The sequence below is a fragment of the Micromys minutus genome (assembly GCF_963924665.1).
Source record: "Micromys minutus genome assembly, chromosome: 1".
Classification (NCBI taxonomy): Eukaryota; Metazoa; Chordata; class Mammalia; order Rodentia; family Muridae; genus Micromys; species Micromys minutus.
In genome coordinates, this window is record NC_137969.1 from 246975662 (window position 1) to 246995887 (window position 20226).

At 49.1% G+C, this 20226-nt stretch overlaps 1 protein-coding gene across 2 annotated transcripts in view; it reads right to left on the reverse strand.

The window, feature by feature from the left end:
* CLMN (calmin) overlaps positions 1-20226 on the reverse strand; it is an 88390-nt gene that overhangs the window by 9144 nt on the left and 59020 nt on the right. For both annotated transcript variants that reach the window (XM_080928798.1, XM_080928799.1), the window contains exons 3-9: positions 17292-17387; positions 16174-16257; positions 11746-11838; positions 10458-10648; positions 4801-4994; positions 3415-3497; positions 382-2037 (exon numbers count right to left, since the gene is read on the reverse strand). In XM_080928798.1, coding sequence (XP_080784924.1) covers positions 382-2037; positions 3415-3497; positions 4801-4994; positions 10458-10648; positions 11746-11838; positions 16174-16257; positions 17292-17387 — 2397 coding nt within the window. The remainder of the gene's footprint in view (positions 1-381; positions 2038-3414; positions 3498-4800; positions 4995-10457; positions 10649-11745; positions 11839-16173; positions 16258-17291; positions 17388-20226) is intronic.

Below are 20226 nucleotides of genomic sequence, written 5' to 3' on the forward strand. Positions count from 1 at the left end.
TACACAATCCATAACAAATCACAGAAACCAAAGAACAGGGCCTGACCCAGCCAAGACTTCTAAGAATCAAGCTGGAGTCCAGTGCAGGGTTGCCCTGTTCCCCAGGTGGTCTAAGGAAATGACCTGGTAGCTCACTATTAATGGCTGCTTTTAATATCCTGCTGGCCCCTCCTACACAATCTCATTTATCCTCTTAGAAGCCTTCTGAGTAGGGCCTGGACTGGAGTAAGATCAGTGGGGTGCAAAATTTTGGGAAGGACTCCCTTCTGGGTCCTTCAACCCAATACTTGCTGGAACCTCCTGTAGGATCATTAAATTCTACACCTTAGGGGTTCCTTAAGGCTTACAGAGAGAAGCTCTGAGTTCCCAAACCTCAAGTACCTGCTGGCTTTCCACAGGGCCATTCTCTTTGGTTTCCTTTGGCTGGTGATCCTCACGGGAGGGTGGAGTACCAGGTCCTGAGGCTGACGTGGGTCCCTCGGAACTCCCGTCGACCTGGGACACGTGTTCACTGACTCTGGGGTAGTTGTTGTCAACAGGCAAGGAGAAACTACAGCTGCTTTGGGAGCTGTGGGCTTCCTCCTCCTCCTCATCCTCCTCCTCCTCCCTGGAGTCCTGCAGATAGCTCTCCTCTGGATGCTCAAGGTCTGCACCTTCATTTTTAAAATCCTCCGCCCCCTCCGCATAAGCCTCCAGCACTGCGGCAAGGGGCACCTCATAGTGCGGGTAGTAGAACAGGTCGTGGGGGATGACGGAGATCTTCGAGAGGGGTGGCGAAGGTTTGAAATTCAAACCTTCCTCGCTGTGACTCCTGAGGGTTTCCAGGCTGACGCTGGTACTTGGAGGATTGGATAGCATTTCTCCACCGAACGTGGAGAGGCCGCCTTCTGCTTCCCCTTCTTCACTGTGATGGCGAGTGGACTTCCTCTTGGCCTTTTCGTACACTACTGGCTTTTTATCTGCAGGTATTTCTGGGGGCAAAGTGTGGCCTTGGTCTTCTTGTTCGGGATCCTTGGAAGGGGGCTCCAATTTGGACTCGGCGAACTCTGTTTCTGCATGGGGAGACTTTGATTTCCTTTTCCCTGGTTTCTCAGCATAATTCCCAGAACCCTCTTCCTCCCCAGGTGTCCTCTCGTGGGACGAAGGATCCTCACCAAGAGCCTGACTGGTGGAGGCAAAATCTACCAGGTCCCTGTTAAACTTCGAAGCTTTCAGTGGGATGCATTCAAAGTAGTCGTCTTTGTCCATAGGTTCAACGGTAAGCAGCTGAACCTTGAGCTCAGTGGAGCTGGCCAGGATGGTATGATCTCCAGGAGACGGTGGCGAAGGGCCTTTCTCACCTAGACTGGCTGAAGTCTCTACAGTGCCATTATAGAGTGAGGAGTCCTGGGGAGGCTGAGCATTTTGGGGCACCGCATCCACATCAACAACAGTATTGTCAGGGGCCTTGTTTGAGGCAGCATCCAGCACCAGCCTGGCTTCCTGTTCTGGCTTTTCTTTGGAAGCCTCGGCCGATGACGAGACGTGGACGTCCTGCTTCGACAGCTCTTTGGATGCCCTGGGGCTCCCCTCGAAGCGAAAGTCGGAGCCGTAGAAAGGGTCCTTGCTACACGAGGCATCCTTGTGTAAGTCAGCCTCGAAGTGGACGCTCTTCTTGACAGGCAAAGAGTTGGACCTCCTACTGTCCTTTCTGGTTGATAAAATGGACGACTCTGGAGCTGGCTCTGAGGTGGATCCAGACTTCCCCGTGCTCCCCTGGAGGACTTGGTCAAAAATCTGGTGCATAAACTCTGAGGAGCTGTCTGACAGTTTGTGGCTGGGCACACTACCCAGACAGAAGCCCCTCGGGCTCTCAAGCTGGTCACAGACGAAGACCTTGTCAGGTGGCGGGTGGCTGGTTTCGTGGTTGACAGTGTAGGACCGCTCTCCGTTCTCACTGAGAAGGAGGACTCGACTCTCCTGCTCAGAGGGGCTCTCTTTGATCCGGACAAAGGTGGACTCAATGGGGGCTTCTTTGTCTGGATTCACAAAATCTTCCTGCAGAGAAACAAAAGACAATATGAAAACCACAGGTACAACTTCCATCTCCTTCTCAAAACCCAGACACAAAAGCCACTTTAAAGGAGTTTTTATGGTGATGTCCATAGTCACAAAAGTTCTGTCTCACTGAGATGCAGAAGTGCCAGATAAATAAAAAACATAAAATATGTTTTTTTCTTCCAACAACACACTGAACAGTATTCGGTGTACTCCGGTGAGCATTGACTAAGCTGCTTCACCCCGCTAGTGGGGGAGGCTAGCCTGTCTGAGGTAAGGAAGTCCAGCCACATTGTTACTGACCACGTAGCTCACTGTGAAAGCTGAGGCTAGAAGGGTCATGGTCAAGTTACATAGCCAGCTCTCATCATAGACTAGCGATTATTCAGGGCCATCTTCAGTGCAAGAACCAAGGCAGGGCTGAGAGGCAAAAAGCATATCAATGGGGCTGCAGGGGGCGGGCCCACTACAGGGGGCGGGCCCACTAAAGGGGGCGGGCCTCCATCAGTACTCTGACAGAGAGGACTGACCTCATCCTCAGAACATGAAGCCATTCTATGTCAGAATGTGATGCAGAAACGAACTAGCGCTCATGTGCCTCTAGGTTCCTGAATTGATCAGAATAAGCAACTGACATCTTAGGGTTGTATATAGGGTGTGTGTGTGTGTGTGTGTGTGTGTGTGTGTGTGTGTGTTCAGTGAAACCATGACAACTTCCATCCATGCCTAAGACCTATCTTCAAGTGTAACCTGGGATCTAAAGGTAAAAGTGTGACCAGAGTGCAATGATACATATTGTATTACCAGAGTGAGGAGGCTGAGGCAGAGACACTGCTGAATTTTCAAGGCCGCTGGGGCCATAACGTGAGATCCTATCTCAAAAATGCAAAAAACCAAAAACCAAACAAACCAAAACCCCCAAAAAATAAACAACAGAACACACACACACACACACACACACACACACACAGAGAGAGAGAGAGAGAGACACTCATACCCCACAAGCATGCTGGTCACAAATGGTTGGTGTCTTTTATACTTTGGAGCCTCCGATAAGATTTGGTGACTTGGTGGACTTATCACTGGGTATTTAAATGCCACCTGGGTGACAGGTGAATGTTGTCATCTTAATCGAGTCGGTCTGGGAAGAGGTTTGTGTGAGATGTGACTGGCTTTCTGTCCCACTTGGGACCTTGATGCATTATGTCACAGTTTAGAAATTAAAATAGGAAAAGCAAGCAACGTGAGGTCACTTTGTTGCCACCAACCACATAGACCTACACAGCTCCAGCCAGAGCCCCAGCTGTTGTGTCTGTCTCTTGAGTACCCAGGAAAAATGTCCAGTTTGTGAATTGAAGAGAAGGGAAACAAACGTACGGACTCCAACTCCGGAAAGCGCTCTAGAAACTGGGCCACGTACGTCACAATGGATTGCTCATCTGGCATGTCAACCATGATGTCTGTTGAGAGAGACAGGCATTATTAGCAAAGACACGCTTTCACCTTAGGACCATGGGGTGTTGATGAGGAAGGGACACACACATCAGTTAAGGTTTCCCTTTTTCTTTTCCCCTGGAAGAAATGTGGACTCGGAGAGGGAGCAATACCCTTGGCTAAAGCTGGCTGCGAGACAGAGGAGCCAAGGCGGGGAACCCTGGAACCCTCATGCTCAGAACTGAGCCCCCTTCCTTGGTTCCCTTCACTGTAACCAGTCTGCTCATTGCTGGTTCCATGAGCATATCCCAAATCAGACACCCCAGTGTGGAAAGCAAAGTCACAGAACAGAGTTACGCATCTTAATGTGTAGCTGCTTGTATTCTGATGCTAATTAAGTTTCCCCAAACGTAATTTACGTGGGAACACCTGCAGGTAGCTTCTAGCTTCTGGGAACCTGCCCTCAGCTGGTTCTGATTGGTAAAGAAAGATGCCAACAACCAATAGCTTGGCAGGACAGACTGAGAGGCGTGGCTACTTTATGAAGGAGCCAGGGGTCTTCTGGGCTCAGAGCAGCCAAGATAGAACAAGAATTAGTAATAACAGGGTTAACCATGTGGAAGTTGGGCAGTGGCCTGGCTCTTGAGCTACTTAAGGCATATTAAAATATAAAGGCTGTGGGAGTGTCTTTCATTTGGAACGTAAAACACTGAGGTGGGTACAGAGCCCACCACCAGGATTTATTAATAGATAATTAATACTACATCAATGTACTTCCCTAACTTTGTCATTCTGCAGATGGGAGCTGGTCCCTGAGGGAGCGCCAAGGGCATGCTGGGTAAGTAGGATGTTTATGGTCATGTGTGTGCAAAAATTATCCTCCCTTCCTTCCAGTTCTCTCCCTCCCTCCATCTACAGAACTGGGGATCAAACCCAGGCCCTCACATTTGCCATGGAGCTAAATCTCCAATCCCTGAAGTGATCATTTCTGATGTAACCTCAATGGCTCAGGCACGGAAGAGCCAGGTAAATTGAGTATGCCTACAGGTAGACTATGATGCAGCCACTATAAATAAACATAGCCAGAAGATTATAGAAATATACTAGCCAAATATTGATATCATCTACAACAAGTGAAAAGGAGACAAAATTATGCATATACCAAATGATGTCAATTATGTGGAAATTAGATGCACCAAGAAGACTATAGCATATAGACTTTTTTTCTTTGCTAGATTTTTATTTTTCTTTTCTTAGTTTCCTACCTGGAAGAGCAGATGGTATATTTGTAATAACAATTAAAAAGACAGAGAGGGAGAGTTACCATACCTTCCGGCTCCAGGAGCCTGGGGATATGCAGGGAATCATGTGCAATGCTGAAGGCCTTCTCTAGATTTTCCCGGGTGGAATCTTCCAGAGCCTGCTTCATGTCTATGAGGCTGGGGTCAATAGCTTTGATGACAGCCAGGAAAGCCAGCCCACTCCTCCAGCTGCCTGCAAAGTCTTGGACTGCCACACCATACCTGATGAGAAGGAGCAGGGACAGACACAATCCAGGTGAATAAAAGAACCCAAAAAGGAGGCCTGCATGCCTCCTGAGGGGGGTCAGGTGCTGTTCCCTTGCCCTGCTGTTCAGAGAAGCCCTGGCCCTGACCACTATGAGGGCTGCCCTGAGAATTTTCCAAATGGAGCAAAAGGTATATGTTATCAAAAAATGCAAGCCAGACCCTTGGTTCCCAAGTCCCTAAATACATAAAGAAGAGATTTTTTTTTTTTTTTTTTTTAAACAGTGCACATATCATCAGTGACAATGGAAAGGGGACACATGGGATGTGCCCTGTTGGAGACAGAGCCAGGAAGACCCAAGCTTATGTCTCAGCTGTTCCTCTATGCTCTGGCTCTGTGGCCTTGGGCCAGGCATATCCCCTTTGTGAGCCTCCAACACTTTAGTTAGAAAACAGGGTGAATACAGGATGACCTTGTGGGGCACTGTTATGGGGAAGGACAAGGTTCCAACAAAAATGGTCATGTCTAAAGGGGAACCTGGTGTGTTAGGCAGGAGCCACAGGATGACTGTGGGATACCTGCATCATCAATACACATAAAATCCTATGTGTTGTAGGCATGTACACATGTGTGCTTTCGTATTTGGTGTGGATGCACACACGTGTAGAAGCCAGAGACCCATATCAGGAATCTTCCTTAGTTGATATCATTGTATTCCGTCACACATCATCTCTTACTTAACTCCAGAGCACACAGACATGGTTGCTCTGGCTAACTAGCTTGCCCTGGGAATCCTACTATATAGCTACTCAGCCTTCTGAGCTCTGGTATTACAGATGAGCCAACAAGCCTGTGGGAGCTGGAAATAAAAACTTTGGTCTTCATGCTTACCCAGTGTATTAGGGTTTTAGTGCTGTGAACAGATACCATGACCAATGCAACTCCCATAAGGAAAACATTTAATTGGGGCCGGCTTACAGGTTCAAAGGCTCAGTAGATTAGTAGATTATCAAGATGGGAGCATGGCAGCATCCAATCAGGCATGGTGTAGGAGGAGCTGAGAGTTCTACATCTTTATCTGAAGGCTGCTAGTGGAAGACTGGCATCCAGGCAGCTAGGATGAGGGTCTTATAGCTCACACCTACCAAAATGACACACCTACTCCAACAAGGCCACACCTACTCCAGTGAGGCCACACCTATTCCAATAAGGCCACACCTCCAAATAGTGCCACTCTCTGAGCCCCATAGGCTTGTTCAAACCTAGGATTTTATGGGGGTCATACCTAAACATAGCGTAATAAAAAATACATTTAGTCCAACTTCCAAAGCCCCCATAGTCTATAGCAGTTTGAACAATGTTAAAAGTCCAAAGTTCAGTCTCTTCTGAGATTCATCCAATCACTTAACTGTAATCTCAAACCTAAGACAGGAAACCAGTGGGCAGACTCCAAGCTTTGTATCTCCTTGACAGATGTCAAAAGAGGTCTTCAGATCTCCAACTCCTTTTTCATCTTTGTTGACTGCAAAAAAACAAAAAAAAAAAACAAAAAAAAAAACAAAAAAAAAAACCTTTCTCCTGAGCTGGTTCCACTCGGAGTTAGCAGCTTTCCTCAGCAGGTATCCCATGGCTCTGGTATCACGAACATTTTGGGGTCTCCAAGGCAACTTCATGTTACAGCTTCTTGTTCCAATATCTGGAATCTGCACATGATCTTCTGGGCTCCTCCAAAGGGTTGGTATCACATCTCCATCTCTGCCTTGTGTAGAACTCAAGGGTCTGGTTGATTCCACTCCATTGCTGCTGCCATGTTTGGTGATGATTCATGGTACCGGCATCTCCAATACACTGGGGTCTTCCACTCTAACCAGGCTTCACCAGTAGCCTCTCATAGGCTCTCTTCTTGGTGCCAAGCCTCAACTCCTTTAATGACCCCCTCAGTCCTGGACCACCAACTACAACTGAGGCTGCTCCTTCACCAATGGCCTTCCATGGCCTCTCACAGTGCCAAGCCTCAGCTGCTCTCCATGACCCCTTCATGCCTTCAAAACCAGGACCACCTGGGTGATTCTTACACATTACCAAGTACAGCTGCAGCATGGGGTACAACCTTGGCTATCTCTGGAACTCCAGCTTCTAAAACTTCCCAGAAAAGTTTCACCTCAGTGATACTGGTCTCTTCTTAATCACCACTCATTTCTTAGCATCAATTGTCCCTGTGTTTCCTTCTCCTCTTGACTCTAAAGTCAGAGCCACATGGCCATAGCTGCTGAGTTCTGCTGCTTGCTGGAGCTGGAACATTCCCCCTTGTTCTATTACATTATCACCAGCTTCCTGTTTTCCAACTCCTTCACTGCCTAAGCTTGGCTGTCCTGGAACTTGCTCTGTAGACTGACCTTGAACTCAGAGATCTGGCTGCCGGTCTCCTAAACACAGGATTCAGCTCCATTTCACTTCCTGGTGCCACTTTAATACTTGAACCATATATTTTATATTTTTCCTTTCTCAGCTTGCTACACTTGTTCAAAATGCTCTTCATGAGACTTAACCAGAGAACAAAGTCTCTGCTGGGCTTTTTGAGACTTCCTTTGTCAATGTAATTAATATAAATCTCTTTACCTTAGCCTCAGGTCGACTCTACAGACAAGGGCAAAAAGCAGCAACATTCTTCACCAAAATATCACAAAAACAGTCTCTAGGCCACATATTGAAATTCTCCACTGAAACATCTAGGACCAGATCTTTACAATTCACATCATTCTCAGTAACCAAGTCTTCCATATTCCTTCTAGGGGTGCTCATTAAGCCCCATTTGAAGCCTTCCACTGCTTTCCAAATTCAAAGTTCCCAAGCCCACCTTCTTCCAAACAAAAGCATGGTAGGCTTATCCAGCAATACCCCAGTCCCTGGTACCAACTTCTGTCTTAGGATTTTACTGCTATGAACAGACATAATGACCAAGACAACTCTTAATAAGGACAACATCTAATTGGGGCTGGCTCACAGGTTCAGAGGTTCATTCCATGATCACCAAGGTGGGAGCATGGCAGCATCCAGGCAGACATGGTGCAGGAGGAGCTGAGAGTTCTACATCTTCACCTGAAGGCTGCTAGGAGAAGACTGGCTTCCAGGCAGCTAGGGTGAGGGTCTTAAAGCCTATGCCCACAGTGACACACCTACTCCAACAAGGCCATATCTTCAAATAGTGCCACTCCTTGGGCCAACCATATTCAAACCACTACACCCAGCAAGTATTTTAGCCACTGAGCCATCTTCCTGGCCTCAAAACCATAACTTTCACAGTGAGGGGTAAAGAGAGTCATGCTGAGAGATGTGGGCTCTCTGTAGACTCTGTCCTTTCATTTCTTATCACGCTCATGGAATTAATAGAACCTAACACCTTTTAATGTAGAAATAACTTCAGACTCCCAACAGGTTACAAACCCATTAGGCAGAGCTCCTGCAAGCCTCGGCCCCTGTGACCTACTAAGAGTACATTCTCAAAGCCAGGGACTCCAACAGTGATCAAGACAATGCTTAATAAGGCTGTAAACCAAGTGAAAGTGAACAGCAGCTGCCACATGCACTTGTCCAAGTGCAGAGACACATGGGTATGCCCATGTGAGCACAGATGCTACCATCTTCCCAGCCATCATCCCTCTGCCACATGCACAGTGCTCCCCAGCCGCCATCCCTCTGCCACATGCACAGTGCTCCCCAGACATCATTCCCCTGCCACATGCACAGTGTTCCCCAGACATCATCCCTCTGCCACATGCACAGTGCTCCCCAGACATCATCCCTCTGCCACATGCACAGTGCTCCCCAGACATCATCCCTCTGCCACATGCACAGTGCTCCCCAGACATCATTCCCCTGCCACATGCACAGTGCTCCCCAGACATCATTCCCCTGCCACATGCACAGTGTTCCCCAGCCATCATCCCTCTGCCACATGCACAGTGTTCCCCAGACATCATCCCTCTGCCACATGCACAGTGCTCCCCAGCCATCATCCCTCTTCCACATGCACAGTGTTCCCCAGCCATCATCCCTCTGCCACATGCACAGTGCTCCCCAGCCATCATCCCTCTGCCACATGCACAGTGCTCCCCAGCCGCCATCCCTCTGCCACATGCACAGTGCTCCCCAGACATCATTCCCCTGCCACATGCACAGTGTTCCCCAGACATCATCCCTCTGCCACATGCACAGTGCTCCCCAGACATCATTCCCCTGCCACATGCACAGTGCTCCCCAGACATCATTCCCCTGCCACATGCACAGTGTTCCCCAGCCATCATCCCTCTGCCACATGCACAGTGTTCCCCAGACATCATCCCTCTGCCACATGTACAGTGCTCCCCAGCCATCATCCCTCTGCCACATGCACAATGCTCCCCAGACATCATCCCTCTGCCACATGCACAGTGCTCCCCAGCCATCATCCCCCTGCCAAATGTACAATGCTCCCCAGACATCATCTTTCTGCCACAGCCACAGTGGCTCCTAACAATGAATCTCTGGCTTGATTTATTCTTAAACTTTTCCTGGTTTTCAGAATAATCTAATCATTTGTATTCAACTCTCTCCATCAATCCCCCATACACACACACACACACACACACACACACACACACACAAGTCTAGGCTTCTGTTCCATTTCCTCTTCCTGGGGAGGTGTGAAGAAATGTATTAAGTGGCTTTTAGGTGAGGTGCAAGCTGCTCTCCACGATTATGTGACAGCTGTCTTGGAAGGTGGTGAATGGTGTCACCATTTAATAGAGGATGCTTAGACAGGGGAGTGAGACACCAGCAACTACCTACCTAGGCTGTACACGGAGGAGCTGGGATATCCCCAAGTAAGTGTGGCTTTCTCCACACTAGCCTGACATCTCTAAGACCCGGATCAGCCTGTAAAAGGCCTGACAGGAGACCACTATAACCGGCCTTAGGAAATGGTAAGAGTGCTTGCTTCACAAATCTGAGGACCTGAATTTGAACCCACAACACCCACACAGAAAAGCCAGGCATGGCTGCCTGTGTGTGTAAGCCTATCCCCGGGGAGCAGAGACAGGAGGAGGCTAGAGGCTTGCTGGCCAGCCTAGCTGGAATGGCAAGCTTTTGATTTAGTGAGAGACTTGGTCTTGTAAGAATGAGATAAACGGCAATAAAGGGAGATACCTGATGCTTGCTCTGGCCTCTACAGGTGTATGCATGGGCATGCGCCACACACTCACACACACCACACACAAACTAGAAAAGCGCATCACATTTCTGTTCTGTTGGTTTGCATGAAGCATAGGGCCCATGAGCACCTGGCACCCTAGCAGACAGAATTTGATTTACCGTGTCCACCCAGGTCTATGTGTACTACTCCCTGGGCCTGAAGACAGCTTTGTAGGATATGGTATGCCCGTGGTGGACACCAGTGCACCTAAAGCAGTGCTTAGGTTGGGGAGAGGGAAACTATGGCTTACTTCCTGGTTTTCCTCTGCACCCACGACAGCAGGGTCTTGATGGCCTTCCTCTGGTCTTTCACTGACACTGCCACACTCCTCTCTGTGGTGGGGGTGGGTGGGTAGGAAGAGTCGGAGTCGGTGCCCCCGGAGCCAGGTGACAAGCTGGAAGATGGAGAACTCCTGCTGAGGTTGCTCGTGAGCTCCTTTATCTAGAGAGAAAAGGGCATATCAGACTCAGTGACCCACAGGGACTCCTGGCCAGTGGGTCCCTCTGACCAGCCACAAGACCCTGGATGGAGAGTCCACCTTATATAGACTTGGTTCTCAGTATACAAGAAGCTTTGAGATTCCTGTAGCTCTCATCAGCCTAGGCACACATATTTTTTCTGAGCAGACTATCTGTTCTGTTCCACTATAACCTGGCACTCCCAGAATGCATCATGCTTCCCAGGCTCATTCTGGGCCTGCTGGCTGACTGTCCTTTCCTCCAGCATTGAACTGTTACCATGGGGTACATGTGAAAAATGCAGAAGCCCAGGCCTGTCCCAGAGCTGCCTACAAAAGCAGGAGGTATCTTAGCACCATGCCCTTGTAATTCCTAGGCATAATAAATCTGAGAGGTAAACTCCTATTCACCCTTCAAAACCTTGCTCAGGTCACTCCCTTGGCTACAGTTTTCCTTATTCTGCTCACCCGTTTATGGTAAAGTTGTCCCCACTTAGAGCTCTTACAAAGATCAGCTCATACCCCTATCGTGGCCTGCATCTTACTGTAATATGGAACGCACGTGTCTTTGTGGTCCCCCCCCCCAAGAAGAGAGTCCCATCTCCCTAACATCTGCCAAAGGAGTGAAAGAAGCTCCAGTTCTACTTAAGGCATTCACTGCCTTTCCTGACGTTCCCAGCATCCCTCAGGAAGCCAGGTTAGAGTGACCAAGTCCCGTGAAAACTTGGCACAGTGGGGGAAGCCCTCACATTCACTCTGTGTACCTTGTGACCACTCCTGCATTGACAGAGGAGGGAACTGAGGCTCAAGTTCAGGGCTGGTGCAGAAAGGGATCCACAGCTCCAAACAACAACACCAGCGCCAAAGCCCCTGCAAACCTTCCCCTAGCGGATCGCCTTTGTAACTAAACCACGAACCTCGGTCTTCACTTCCTGGTTCTTACCAGAGAGCCGGGGAATACGAAACTAAGTCTCACAATCATGGAAAGGGACTCTCATGGTGTCCCTTGCTGTGAGCATGCTGCTCCGCGGTTAGAACGCTCGTGAGGGGGCTCGAGCGTCGCAGAGAGCGGCAGGCTTACCTGAAAGAAGAGGATGATGTTCCATATCAGCCCGAGAACCAGCGAGGGGTTGCCGTCCGCTATCTCTGCTGCATCAATGCTGACCAGCTTGACCTGGAAAGAAGCGGTCAATGAGCACAAAGCTCCCTGAAGTCTGACCCACCACCTTCCCTGATGCCGCTCACTGCCTGCTGCGATCTGTCCTCGCCAAAGGCCACCTCTTGGGGCACATCTAGTGTGCAAAACCCGCATTTGACCAAAACATGGAGTGCTTACCATGTGCGACACCACCCTAAGGTCTTACAGATACTTGTATTGACTCAGTTTACCCCAACCACAGGCTTATCCTGTAGACACCTCTCTTACCACTTTGTGTTAGGAGAGCATCCAGAAAGCTCTTGATAGCTAAAACCTACTTTAAAAAATACAGATGCACAATTCCAATGTGCCCGGAGCCTTAAGTCTGCAGTTTCTACCATTCCATTCCATGAAGGGTGAGCAAGAGCCCCGGGGAGGCTGTCTGCACGCCGCATGGACGCCATCAAACCTCCTGATTCAGCATACCCTGGACTGACTCAGAGCCCAGACATCAAAAATCAAACTCTGAACTCTGAACCCATCACAGCCAGGGACTCCGCAGCTGCATAAACTGTCCTACAGTGTGGCCGTGTAACATGTCAGCCTGAGGAACCGCTCAAGTGATACTATTTCACCCGTGTCTGACCATGCACAGATGTTCCCGATGAACTCCTAAAACTACTTAGAGCCCCTGGACCTGCAGCATCCCAGGACCTAGTTAAGGAGCTATGCTTCCCCGACACCCACAGTCTGCATTTCATGTCTGTGCATATGTGGAAGCCAGGGGTTGATGTCCCCCTTACTTTTACATCTTTATTTATTTATTTACTTATTTATTTATCTTTTCGACAGGGTCTCACTATGCTGCCTTCGCTGACCTAGAACTCGCTATGTAAACCAGGCATCTGTCCGCCTCTGCCTCTCAAGTACTGGGACTAAAGATGTGGCCAAGCAGGTCCAGACTTTTCTTTTCTTTCTTTCTTCTTTTTTTTTTTTTTTTTTTTGAGACAGGGCCTCTCACTGGACCTGAATTCACTGACTGGCCAACGAGCTCTAGGTGTCCTCCTGTCTCTGCTCTCAGCTTGCCTGGAGAGGGACACCAGGATTACAGCTTCTGTATTTTTTTATGCAGGTTTTCACTATCTAGTCTCCAAACTCAGGTCCTCTTAAGCGGCAAATACGTAACCCATCCTGCAAAGCCCGTTCTGCACTTTAAGGCACACGGAGTGTCCTGTGCAGGCTCAGTGCTTTATAGCCATCAGAGCACCGGCGTGCAGCCTCCTGCACACCTCTCTGAAAGCGCCTTAGAGTGAGCGAGCGAGTGAGCGGGGCCGTGCAAGCTCTGCGGGTCTCCGCTCCATTTGCTCTCCTTGTTGAGTAACACTCCATACATGTACACAGCTGTCTTTGGGGGTAACGGGGATGAAGTGAGCTCACCAGAGCAACCTTTAAAACCCACACTGCAAACTTTATCCCGGGACACTTGGGGAAGGGAAATCTTAGAGAGGTTGTCAATACAGCCGTTTCTCGCTCGTCTCTCCCTTTCTGTCAGGAGCCTTTAAACTGCTTTGGCTCACATCTCTGATCTTATCGGTTTATTGGGGGCTCTGACAACATCAGTTAGGCCCGGGGTAGCCTAATTGAGGCTGACTACCCAGCTCCCTAGTTGACAGGCCATTCGCAGCCGCTGCCAAGAAGGTAATTGAGACAACACGAGCTCATCGCCGGCAGACTGGAGGCCAGGAAGGAAGTTGTCAATACTGTGAGGGATACAACCCATCAAACTCGGAGCCAATCTTCCATGCAAGCTCCCCCCGCAGCACTCACGGCACATAACCAATCACTTGTTCAGACTCTCCTGTCTTCCTACTCCCAGGTCCTTCCTGGAAGCATCCTCCGGTTTGCAGTTTATAGAACATTCAAGCCCAGTGAGCTACAATTACTGAAAGGACTCTGTCATCCTCATCTTTAGTGTATAGTCCTCCCTGGAGGACGGAGACTTCTACTATCCTTGGTGATGGACAGATGATGAAATTGCTATGCTTCAAATCTTTAGAGATGGCGTTCCCCCTTCCTCCTGCCTGCCCCCCCCCAACTCAGCTTGTTCTGCCAAACTGAATACAAATGAGCCCGCTGGGTTATGGGACTGTCCTTTCTCTTCTCTGAGCAGACAGGTTTAAAGGAGTGACTCAGGAGCCTTTGTGACAATGGCTTCCCCTACAGAGCACTGACTACTGCAGGTGACTTCCCGAGTTAGTCTCTCTAATGCTCTCCATGTCCCCATTTCAAGGGTGACAAAGCCCAGGCTCAGCCCGAGTAACTTACTGAGTGACTTACTGCACCAGCTCCCTTTAACCCACAGTTGAAGAGAGGTGCACAATGGCTGGTCCCAGGACTCCAGAACAACAGCTCTGGGCACTGTCACCAAGGAACCAGCAGAGCCACTGAGGCCTGTCCTTCTAGGAATCCAGGTAGTGGCACACGAAGGGACAAATAAAGCTTCCTAAGTCATATTGTGCATTCTCAGAATGGGACACAGCTTGCCTCTGGGGGCTTATCTTATCTCTTCTCCATCATCATCTTCCTTCTGGATCAGCATCCCCCTGGACCACTTTAAACTGTCCTCAGCATCCCCCTGGACCACTTTACAATGTCCTACCTGCCTGGGAAATGGACCCAAAAGAAGCACTGAGCTACCACGCACCCGAGCTGGGATATTTCTAAACATTTCTATGAAGAATAACTAACTAAAGGGAAGGTGGGCTCAGATGCTCTGTGGTACTGTCACAGCCTTGGAAAGACTCCCATGTGGAGGTCGGAAGGCCAGGCCTCTATCTTGGCCATACTTTTTCCATGGCACCATGCATGTTCAAATTAGTCCACAGCAGGACTCCCTGACATGCAGACTCTGCAGGGCATACGTTCTCATCTCTGTGGGACTGAGGCTCCTCTTCATACCCTGGACCACCAAGCAGCATGCTGTCTGTAAGAGCGTTGTTCTTTCCTCTGGACCCCAACCATCTTCAAGGCTCATAGGCATCTTACATAACTGATTCTCCCCAATGCTCGGCGTGGCCCAAATCCACAAAGACACTCGGATACAAGCCTATGACCTGCGTGGGTAACTGTGACCAGAGTCGTCCACATGGGGCATTACTACTGGGAGACAATCTCAAGGTCAACAAAAAAGAAGGGGTAACAGTAGGAAGCTGCTTGGAGCCAAGCCTCCTGTCCCAAGTAAGGTTCCTTTGGGATCCAGAAGAGATACTGCTTCTAGAGAGTTATGCTAATGATGGAAAGCAGGTGGGTGGTGCCACAAGGGAGTTCAGTCAGTCAAGCCAGTGAAGTGGCAGAAACAGGGCCACACAGCCCTTGGCAGGGGTGGGCACACCGCCTCTTCACTAGTGCTCTGAGGAAGGTTCTGTTTATGATTCTTCTATTTAGAGGTATATGATTTCCCCATAGTCCCTAGAAGTGAGTGGGAAGGCCAGGACTGGAAACCTGGGGCCTAGTCACACTGACGCAAAGTTGATCCTTGCTCAAGTAGGGCTGACAGTGTTCCTGAGCCCACAGAGTTTATCTGGGAAGCGCTTGTATTTTAAACTTCGCTGTATTTAAAGCCTCATTGAGCTTTGGTTGACAGGCCGTTTAAGCCTCCCATTTAGAGCATTTGGTGGATTTGGCGTATTTGCAGATGTGTGTAAAGACCACAGCAGCAGATCACAGAACACATTCACCATCTCGGCGAGCAACCCTGGACCTGCTAGCTGTCGTGTGGCATCCCTTTGCCTCCCCTTTGGTCCAAACCATCACTAGTCTAACTTCTCTAAAGCCATTTCTCCATCACAGAAATTACACACGAATGGAATCACGTAAGCAGCAGCCTTTATATCTGTCTGCCTCTAACATTCAGTATACCCTGCTTGAGGCCCCGTGCCTTAACACACACAGCACCAACTTATTTTCCACAACCAAGTAATATTCCCCAAGAGTGCTGATCCACTGGTCAGCTGGTAAGTTCCTGGTCTGTTTGCACCTTTGGACTCTGATATCCAATATCTGGGGTGTTTAGTGGTCACCGTCACCTAAACCTGTTACATCCAGGTCTTTCTCTACTATGTGGCAATTGGGGAAGACAGACCCCGCTTCCTTTGTGGTGGTAAATGTGCGTTCCACAGCTCTTGCATTTGGGCTGTGGCTCAGCCTCAGAATTGATGTCCACATCAATTCAGCTTGAGATGTTGCAGTGAGGAATGCCTTCCCCAGGTGGGATGAGAGCAGCCAGAAGTACCAGGGCAGGAAAGCGGAGGCTCCCACCCTTCAGCAGGTTCTGAGATGCTTGTGTTGCCCGGACAGGCTTCAAACACTTACATTGCTATCTTCCAGGAACTTGAGTGCTTTTGCTATGTTGTTCAACCGAAAAATACGATGTGATGAGGATTTGTATTCGTGCAGCTGAAAAACAAAAGATGCAGCTAAGCTAGCGCCAATGCAGTAGCATCCCAGGACCACAGGGGGCGCCGTTCCTTTATCTTTATCACTTGCTCTTGGAGGTTGGGGGTGGTGTTGAAAAAAATCACCAACCAAAGAGCATGCTGGAACTGGACCTAGGCCCCCTTCCCATTTGTAGCATATTTGCAGCTTGGCCTTCATGTGGATCCCCAAACAACTGGACCTGACTCTGGGCTTTCTCTAACTCTGTTGCCTGCCATTGGGTCCCCTTCCCGTAGCTGGACTGTCTGGTTGGGCCTCAGTGGGAGAGGATGTGCTTAGTACTGAGGCCAACTTGGATGTCCCAGGGCAGGCTAGTATTCTCTGAGGAGAAGGGGAGTAGGTAATGGGGGGAGGGGTTTGCAAGGATGGTACTGGGAGGAAAGGGAGATGTAAAGTGAATAAGTATAAGTGAATGAATGAATGAATGGATGGATGGATGAATGAATGAATGAAAAGACCCATAATGGAGGCATCCAAATGTCACTGTGATCCTAGGATCCTGAGACTTGGCTTGCTGGAGCTGGTAAATGGAGAATCTTGACATGTGATAAATGTGTCTAGTTTTCTCTCCAACCAGCTCCTGGCTTGTTAAACCCCTGCACCCACTCCCAAGACCACACACTAAAGGCTCCGGCTGCTATTGGCCTATGTGGGGCTAGTGGCTGCTGGTGGAATCTTTAGGAGATGAAACCTGGTGGGAGGAAGTTAGATCTTTAAAGTTGTGCCCTTGAGGACAATATTAGGATCCCTGGTCCTGTCATTTCTTAGGCCCAAATCTCCAGGACCAAGTGGCCACAGACACCTCTGGAGCCATGAGCCTAAAGTCTAAGTCCCTTCTTCCTTATAGTTGTTTTTTTTTTTTTTTTTTTTTTTAATTTTGTTTTGTTTTACCTGCGGTATTTAGTCACAGTGACAGAAATCTGACACCTGCATGGAAAAGGAACCTTGGCAGTGTTTCCTTTTGTAATGCTCCGGACCCTGCTGTGACAACATACCAGATTTCGCCCAGAGAGGACTTCTAACAAAGCCATTAAGATTTTGCCATCTTGGATATCAACAAACAGGTCCGTAACTTCTAGAGGTGGGTCGCACTGTGGGACAGGAAGAGAAGAAGAAGCCAATTAATGACCTGGGTGATCTACTTGGTTCTTGCTCAAGAGTGAGATTTGCAGGCAAAGGGTCATCCGAGGAGGCAGAAGCCTGTTGCCCTGGAAGAAACCTCTGGCCAGCAGGTGTCTGGCGGCTTGGCAGGACAGCTTATAAGAGATTCAGCAACAACTGGCTTTGGTAGCCCACCTAACTGAGACCTCAGACTCGAAGACTAGATCACATCCAGGTTTCTGTTTAAGAGGAGAAAGAAATGGCATGCCTTTATAGGCTTCCAAAGCATAAAAACATTCTGGATCTGGGGTAATGGATCAGTTGATAAAGCGTCTGTGGTACAAGCATGAAGACCTGGGTTCGATTCCTCAGTGCCCACATACAGAGCTGGGCATGGTGGTACACGCTTGTTATCCCAGTGAAGGTGGTGTGCAGACCAGAGGATCCCTAAAGCTTGCTGATCAACCAGCTTTGTTAAATCAATAAGTCCCAGTTCCAAAAAAAAAAAAAACCTCTGTGTCAAAAAATAAGGTGGGTTGCTACCAAGAATGAACCCTGGAGGTTGGCTTCTGGCCTTCACTCATCCCCATATTCTACCCAAATAGATACATCAGTATACCCATCAATAAACTACATGCAAAGTCTGTTAGGCTCTCGGGAAGTGGCAAGTCCTCACTTCAGATTTGGAGAAACTGAGGCACAAAGAGGCTGGGTGACCATCACATAGCTATTTGGTAAAATCCTGTTTCCTTCATCTGGACTTGGGTGGTTGGAATGAATGCAACAGAATCACACAACAGGGACCAGAAGCCTGCACCGGTGAGCTTCTGCAGCCTCGATCTGAACTCTTCCTTACCCTTGTCAGGGTTAGAGGAGTGACTGGGTGTTTCCTATATCCCAGGGACAATGGGAAACTGGGGCAGTGGCTGTTGTCCCCAGCACATACCTAGTGGTGAGGAAAATCTCAACACAATGTTAGCTCAGTCAGCACCTTCTCTGGGAAAGTCTTCCCTCCCTGGCCCCTTGGTGGGCCTGTGTTCTCCTGTTTGTTAAGGAAGGCAGCACTTCCTCAACCTTTATATGAGTCCCAATCCCTTGCCCCAGTTAGTCAAAATACAGGATGAGGCTACCTACAGGTGTACAAAAGGGGGGAAGGGACTGCCCTGAGGGCTCCAGTGTGTTTGAGCCAAAAGGCAAGGTATTTTCTTTGCAAACCTTGAAGCCTCGGGCACATTCCAGGCCTGGCAGACTGCTTCCTTTTAAGAGACTCCAACACCCTTGATGAATGGGCTAACAAAATTTCCAGTTACGGCCTGACGGAGGTTGAGTCTGGCTTGGGATTTAAACCCAAAGGCTAATTTCCATCGGCTGTTTCTGGAAGGGCCTTTGCAGCATCAAACACAACCTTGGCTGGAGTCCACAGCTGGATGGCAGGGGGTTAGAAGCCACTCCATCCCAAACACTCCCTGGACCAACATTCCCCAGGCTTCTGGAGTCTGCTATAGCACTAACTACAACACGCTCGCGAGTGCGCGCGCGCGCGCGCACACACACACACACACACACACACACACACACACACCATCTCCCCCAAGGGCTTTCTGCATGATTGAACTCCTTCTGTAAATTAAAGGATTTTTCCAGAAGCCGGAGACTCCGTAAATATTCCTGACAGCCTTCAAATTGTAGCTAAGCCCAATTCACCAAGGACTTCCTAGGTTTCCTTGGCTTAAAGGTTGTTTTGTGAAGTCTCGGGGCTGGAAATGGGGCTGTTAGTTTCTCTCTGCTAACAAGAGGGCCACGTCACTCTCAGGTGCTGATTTATCCTCAGAAATGGGTGCTACCCGCTACCTACCTGCCTCCCCCCCCCAAAAAAAAAAAACCGGGACAAGGGCAGGCCCAGCCGAGGAGAATGTCTTTGACGTGGCAAATACTTACTTGTTCAAAGGGGTTCACACTGGGTGGTTGGTGAATGAGGAGCATTTGTCACATGACTCTATAGGGCTCTTTTCAGTGTTCATTTATTTTTACTATAAAAAGAAAGAAAGACCTTCTGGCTCTACCCTGTCTCCTGCTAGGAATTCTCAGCCAGGCTGACATGCATCAGGCAGTAATTTGGGGGCTCACCAAGCTCAGGTTTGGAGACTGGTTTCCCCTTTTGGTCATCTCCAGTCCCCCACCACCCCCCAAAATGTTTTGCTTTCTGAGCGATGCACCCACGGTCGAAACAAACGACAAAGGATTGTTTTGCTTCAAGTGTGAATCCTTGTCACTTTCCATCTAGTCTTCAGAATGCCCTTAGGTGACATGGCAGCACCATGCCATCCATTCCAAAGGAGGGACAGGGCTCAGGAAAGATGGGTGCTGAGAACTTAGTCAAGGGTTAAACTGAGCCACTTCAACCAGGAGCCTCGCTCCCCTGCTTCTGACTTGGGACAATTACATTCCCAGCCTCATGTGCAAAGGAGCTCACATTTCTGCCAGTTCCCCTGCTTCCTCTACCTGCTCACCCTTCTCTCCTCTCCTCCCCAGCTCTGCCTTTTGTCTGGGGCTGCGATTATCAGCCCGGGAGCTAGGTGAGCAGCAGCAGCACCTTGCAGACACAATGTTACTCAAAGTTGCATGGCCAAAGAACATGAGAAATAAAGGGAGAGAGAGAGAGAGAGTTGGGGCTGGAGAGATGGCTGTTCTTCCAGAGGATCCGGGGTTCAATGCTCAGCACCCACAGGACAGCTCATACCTGTGTGTAACTCCAGCGACGCCCTCACACAGACATGCATGCAGGATAAACAATGCACATAAAATAAAAATAATGTATTAGAATGGGGA